The 7,494-nt window shown below is 34.9% G+C and overlaps 1 protein-coding gene across 1 annotated transcript in view; it reads left to right on the top strand.

Moving 5' to 3' along the window:
* Positions 1 to 7,104, top strand: part of LOC144976877 (GDP-mannose 4,6 dehydratase 1-like) — a 56,399-nt gene extending 49,295 nt beyond the window's left edge. Inside the window, exons 15-16 of the mRNA XM_078921428.1 lie at positions 3,720 to 3,832; positions 6,049 to 7,104. Of these exons, the coding sequence (XP_078777554.1) occupies positions 3,720 to 3,782 (63 nt within the window). The 3' untranslated portion in view covers positions 3,783 to 3,832; positions 6,049 to 7,104. The remainder of the gene's footprint in view (positions 1 to 3,719; positions 3,833 to 6,048) is intronic.
* Positions 7,105 to 7,494: the final 390 nt, after the last annotated feature.

Below are 7,494 nucleotides of genomic sequence, written 5' to 3' on the forward strand. Positions count from 1 at the left end.
ATTTGTCAATACAATGCGGAGTTATTATGACTTGTATCGATAACAATGTGTCAATCGCGTGTACTCTAAACTTTGTTACTACGAAAAATTTATCACCAATGTGTGTGACTCGTCGTTAGTTTGTGTACAATTATTCGCAATGACGCTAATATACTAGAGTGTGATAACAATAATAGGATGGCAAAATAATCCCAAGTTATCCATCACTAAATATAACACGACGGCTAGAAGACTACTTTTTTTTTAAAGACTCACTTTTCAGAACATAAATGTCAAAAATGTATTTAAAACAAATCACTATGCAAAACAACTCAAGGTGTCTATTGTTACTATGTGATGCCCAACTCATGTAAAAAGAAAAAATGAAGGATATATTTACCAATTCAATTCGTGGCTGGGACCTCTCTCTTGTTCAATGGTTGTTCAACAATTGTAATTAGGCATTGAAGAGTGTTTAACGGTGATGTCTGGAATACAAAACAATAAAATATCGGTAAGCTTTACAATAGTTACAAAATCTGTTCACAACACTGACTGATTGGATGATAGGTGAATGAATCGTTATGGAATGTAAACATATTGAAAACAATTCATGAATGAGGCAAACAACAAAATGAAATGAATGATATAATAACAAAGTGGACAAGGAATGAATGAATGAATGAATAACTGAGTGAATAGATGAATGAATGAAAATATAATGTATGAATGAACAAATGAATGGAGGAATAAATGTATGAATGAATGGATAAATGAGTGAATAAACGAATGAATGGATGAATGAATGAATGAATGAATGAATGAATGAATGAACAATGAATGAATTAATGATTTAATAAATGAATAAATGAAGGAATGAATGAGTGAAATGCTATTCAATTTAAATGAAAGAATGAATGGATAAATTGCTATTCCATTTAAATGAAGAAATGAAAAAAAAAAATTAATTTAATCCTGTAAATAGGGAGTTCAATTAAAATATGAGCAAGTGGGGCAATTAAGAGTTTTACAATTTAAACTTTAAAGTTAGATGAAATAGATATATGTAACTAAATAAATTCAATTCTTTATATGTGTCCCCTCCAAAATGTCATGGTCTCAAGTGAGTAAAGAGCTACTCGACTATGCAGAAAGATATGTAGAATTAGGCCCCAGAATTTACTAGTTACTTTAAATGAAAAACTATTAACGATTTGTTTAAGATGAAATAAAAAGAAAGATGAAATTTAATTAAATGAGATGAATAGTGATTGTGACAGTCACAAATAGAAATGTGAATATATTACGTAACTTATGAAGGTAAAGTTTTTCTAAGCCGACCGAAATATAACTGGAGTGAGATGAATTCAGTTCTTATTAAAATAAAAATTAACAAGGTAATTGTGAACAATCTTTACTGTGACAGGTAGATCGATAGAAATGATGGGAAATGAAGAAAAAAAGATACTGATGGATAGGTAGATAGATAGATATGAAGGAAGATATAGATAAATAGATAGATCGATAGATATATAGATAGGTAGGTAGGTAGATGTATAGATAGGTAGATAGACAGATAGATAGATCGATAGATATATAGATAGGTAGGTAGGTTGATGTATAGATAGGTAGATAGACAGATAGATAGATAGATAGATAGATAGATAGATAGATAGATAATTCGATAGATAGATAATTCGATAGATAGATAGATAGATAGATTGATAGATAGATAGATAGATGCATAGATAGATAGATAGATAGATAATTAGATAGATAATTAGATAGATAGATAGATAGATAGATAGATAGATAGATAGATAGATAGATCGATAGATATATAGATAGGTAGGTAGGTTGATGTATAGATAGGTAGATAGACAGATAGATAGATAGATAGATGGATGGATGGATAGATAGATAGATAGATAGATAGATAGATAGATAGATAGATAGATAGATAGGTAGGTAGGTATGTAGATAGTGAGATAGATGGTTAGATAGATAGATAGTTAGAAATATGGATAGATATATACTACATTAGATTTATAGATGATCATACAATCCATACGATACTTCCTTCTGTGATATTCAACAATAAACATGGCTGCCTAAATTTTTGTTTTCATCACATCGGTGTTAATCCATTCATCGATTTATAACTCTTCCAGACGGAACGTCTGCTATCGCATATCTAAACTATAGCATGGTTTTAATCGTTCGCAATAATATTGCCACATCAAGTGTACAAAAAAGTTACATCATTTTACCACCTTAATACAGTACTCGCCAGATTTTATCACGCTCTCAGGAGAAGCCAAAAAAGCGTGCTAGAATCAAGGCGTGCCGAAATCCGATGCTCCAGTGTGTCGTTTTATAGACGTGCTGGAATTGGCGTGCTAGAATCAAGGCGTGCCGAAATTCGATGCTCCAGTGTGTCGTTTTATAGACGTGTTGGAATTCGGCGTGCTAGAATCAAGGCGTGCCGAAATCCGATGCTCCTGTGTGTCGTTTTATAGACGTGTTGGAATTCGGCGTGCTAGAATCAAGGCGTGCCGAAATCCGATGCTCCAGTGTGTCGTTTTATAGACGTGCTGGAATTTGGCGTGCTAGAATCAAGGCGTGCCGAAATCCGATGTCCCTGTGTGTCGTTTTATAGACGTGCTGGAATTCGGCGTGCTAGAATCAAGGCGTGCCGAAATCCGATGCTCCAGTGTGTCGTTTTATAGACGTGTTGGAATTCGGCGTGCTAGAATCAAGGCGTGCCGAAATCCGATGCTCCAGTGTGTCGTTTTATAGACGTGCTGGAATTGGCGTGCTAGAATCAAGGCGTGCCGAAATCCGATGCTCCTGTGTGTCGTTTTATAGACGTGTTGGCATTCGGCGTGCTAGAATCAAGGCGTGCCGAAATCCGATGCTCCAGTGTGTCGTTTTATAGACGTGCTGGAATTCGGCGTGCTAGAATCAAGGCGTGCCGAAATCCGATGCTCCTGTGTGTCGTTTTATAGACGTGCTGGAATTCGGCGTGCTAGAATCAAGGCGTGCCGAAATCCGATGCTCCTGTGTGTCGTTTTATAGACGTGCTGGAATTCGGCGTGCTAGAATATAGGCGTGCCGAAATCCGATGCTCCAGTGTGTCGTTTTATAGACGTGCTGGAATTCGGCGTGCTAGAATCTAGGCGTGCCGAAATCCGATGCTTCAGTGTGTCGTTTTATAGACGTGCTGAAATTTGCGTGCTAGAATCTAGGCGTGCCGAAATCCGATGCTCCAGTGTGTCGTTTTATAGACGTGCTGGAATTGGCGTGCTAGAATCTAGGCGTGCCAAAATCCGATGCTCCAGTGTGTTCTATTGCAGAGCGTGCTGGAATTCGGCGTGCTAGTATCAAGGCGTGCCGAAATCCGACGCTCCAGTGTGTCGTATTACAGAGCTTGCTGGAATTCGGCGTCCTAAAATCAAGGCGTGCCGAAATCCGATGCTCCAGTGTGTCGCATTACAGAGCGTGCTGGAATTCGGCGTGCTAGAATCAAGGCGTGCCGAAATCCGATGCTCCAGTGTGTCGTATTACAGAGCGTGCTGGAATTCGGCGTGCTAGAATCAAGGCGTGCCGAAATCCGATGCTCCAGTGTGTCGTATTACAGAGCGTGCTGGAATTCGGCTTGCTAGAATCCAACGAGTACTATATTCCAACCATAATCGGGGGGGGGGGGGGGGTTACTTTTTCTCTTTCTTCATCCGCAGTCTTTGACAAAAGAGATGGTGTTGGCTGATATAAACCTGATGAAGAAAAACCCGAGCGCTTAGTTCAGTTGAGAAACTGGTGTGAATGACAGAAGTATGCTGTAGAATAAAAGGTAAGTGATTTCTGTGTTGCCTACTGAAAATGGAAAAATTATGCCAAGTTTACAGAAAAGATTATGCCAGATGGATTCTAGATTTTTTTTTATATGTTTAAAATTATGCTTGAGAGAGACAAGTGTCAAATCTAATGCATCTAACATAAACAAGTCTTCATTCAATCAACAAGCCAAAATAACAATCCATTGTATGCAAAGCTGATTATAAAAGGGAAAGGTCAAACTGTCAAACTGATATGAACACTAAAAACGGCAATTGGAAGCAAAACTTAAAATATGATAAACGCAGAAGACAAACTAAAAGCAGAAGGCCAACTCTAAGCAAAAGCTCAACTCAAACACAGAAGTTTCTGAGAGAATAACTAACCATTAATTTGAAGTTAAGTGATAAGTTAAGTGATGGTGATATCCGCACCATCCACTTGTGCCTGAACTTCTTCAAATTAATTATTAATTATAATACTAATCAATTTTAGGTAATATGTCACTGCGTCGAAGCCTTTAGATTTAGATTTGAGCAAAATGACCTCAAATTATAACAATTATGCGGGGGGAAAATCTGAAATTACACTAGAATTTGTGCTCAATCTAAACAAAGACTATACAAAGTGCTAAGTGCTAGATTTGAAATTTGGGAACTAGGGGTAATAAAAAAGTTGCTAGATCTAGCACCCGGGGTGCCAAATTGGCAACACTGGTTGTGATCAATTGGTTATAAAAAACGGTAGTAAGTCCAGTTTTAATACAACAAATGTCAAATGTCTGTAGGCATAAATGCCCTTTTACACGATGTGATATGATATGATATGTATGATATGATATGATATGATATGATATAATATGAGATGATATGATATGATATGATATGATATGATATGATATGATATGATATGATATGATATAATATGATGTGATATTGTATGATATGATATGGTATGATATTGATATGAATGTGATTTGATATGCTATGATATGATATGGTATGATATTATATGATATGATGTGATATTATATGATATGATATGATATGATACGATGTGATATTATATGATATGATATGATATGATATTATATGATATGATATGATATGGTATGATATGATATGGTATGATATGGTATGATATGATATGATATGATATTATATTATATGATATGATATGATTGATATGATATGATATGATATGATATGATATGATATGATATGATATGATATGATATGATATGATATGATATGATATGATATGATATGATACGATATGATTGATATGATATGATATGAATGATATGATATAACAGAGTATTCAAAGGTCTCTTATTATTGACCTACATTGTCATGGAAATACTCTAAAACCAAACTCCAATACAACAATTTTAAAACAAACCTATATTGCCCTCGGCTATCGGACCTGCAAATAGTATACGCACTTAGGTCATGATTAAATCGATTAGTATGAGTAGAACCTTAAGTAGATCTAACCTCACACCACTGCAAAGACTTCACTGAAGAACTTATGAAAGCAGCCAAGGCACTGAGAGAATTGGTCGATATCTAAAAATAACAATAAACAATTGAGAGACGCCCTCCTTCAAAATCATTCTACATTTGCTGTCTCTTCAGTACACCCCCACCCCCCCCCCCCCCCCCCCCCGCCCCTCCTAGTTTTTGTTTTTTTCTTCAATATTTGCTATGCTTGCCATGCGGCTTTGTGTTCTTGTTTAGAAAACAAACAAATTATATTATTCGCTGAAATTAATACGTATCTTTAGTATTTAATAGAAAGGAAGAAATAACAAAGGAGCGATTTGAATTGTCCCATACTTGTTAAAGAATAGCATTGTTCAATAATACTTATTATTATATAATAATATGTCTTCGGTATGTCCCAAGTTTGAGAGTTTTTGCCAAAACGAGGGTCATTATTTGAAAGACTGAGTCTTCTGGCCCAAATTTTTAATACGTGTTTATTTATTTTTTTTTTTTGTATTTTTGGGGGGGGGGGGGGGGGGGTTCGAAGTGCGCCAGAACTGCGGGAATTGAATAATTTTGTTCCATTCATTCCCAAAGGTAGATCAATCTAATCCAATTTAATTGTTTGTATTCGATTATTGCTAATTTAATCATTCTTTAAAAAAACAAAAACAAACATAGTCATACTGATAACTGTTTTAATGGGTTTTTTTTACCCATTCTTTTCTTTTCTTTTCTTTTCAAGGTGCATTGTACATAAGGGAATGCTTGTCTCAGCGAGGGATGATATCACATGGAAATCTCAACGATTACATCTTTATTAAACAATACGCGCAGGCGCCGCGCGTAGGCTATGTGAATGTTTGAGAGTAATTTTGCGTGATGGATTATATTATGGTATCTACTTTTACTTTCTCTTTCTGAAGATAGCGAAAGTTTGAAACAGAGAGAACGTCAACAATACATTGCGCATGCGTCTCTCTTATCAACTGAGGAAATCTATCATTTCGTTAATGAGATATCACTAATTATATTTGATAAATCACTTTTCAAAATGTTATTATATACATACTTTTTAAAAAATGAAAATATAACCTATAAATTTATTTTGATGAAAAGTTCACAGTGATGTGTTGCAAAAAAAAAAAAATAATAATAATAAGGAATGCACCCAAGATTAAGATTACCCGCCATGAAATCACTGACTTCGGTAACTCAGACTAAAAGATGGCTGAGAAACGATTTAACTGGTATGCTGTGAACTTTTGAGCAACAATAAAATTCTCTTATTATTATTAACTAGGCATGAAAATGTGTATGATAACGTGGGTATGATGAATAGGTGACGATAACAATGAAAGATTGTGATAACAAATCATTGTGATGAATGAATGAATGAATGAATGAATGAATGAATATATGAATGAATGAATGAATGAATGTATGAATGAATGAATGAATGAATGAATACACTATGCATTGTCGGTAAAAAAAAATATTTTTAATGAAATGAATGACAATATAAATGAAATATTGACGCACCCATTATTAATCATTCATGGGTCAAAATTCATAATAACAACAATATAAAAGACAAGATTTCCCAACTCATGAATGGATATGGCATATAATATATATCTAAACAATACTCCATGATCCATTAGGTTTGGGCATCGTGTTTACAGTTGAAATTATCGCTCTTATGATCATATTACTATAATCAAACTTAAATAAAATAAATGTGAATCATAGTTATGTAACACACACACACACACACACACACACACACACACATATATATATATATATATATATATATATATTATATATATATATATATATTATATATATATATTATATATATATAGGCATATAGTAGAGAGAGGGGGGGGGGGGGAAAGAAAGAGAGTATAGAGAGAGCGAGAGGTGAGCAGAAAGAGAAGGAGAGAGAGAGGGGGGGGGGAGTGGGTTAGCAGGAAGAGAAGAAGAAGAAGAAGAAGAAGAAGAAGAAGAAGAAGAAGAAGAAGAAGAAGAAGAAGAAGAAGAGAGAGAGAGAGAGAGAGAGAGATAGATAGAGAGAGAGAGAGAGAGATAGATAGATAGATAGATAGATAGATAGATAGAGAGAGAGAGAGAGAGAGAGAGAGAGAGAGAGAGAGAGAGAGAGAGAACAATACTGTACGAAAAATTC

The sequence above is a fragment of the Berghia stephanieae genome, chromosome 7, assembly GCF_034508935.2.
Source record: "Berghia stephanieae isolate SIO BIC M18660-M18661 chromosome 7, UCSD_Bste_1.3, whole genome shotgun sequence".
Lineage (NCBI taxonomy): Eukaryota > Metazoa > Mollusca > Gastropoda > Nudibranchia > Aeolidiidae > Berghia > Berghia stephanieae.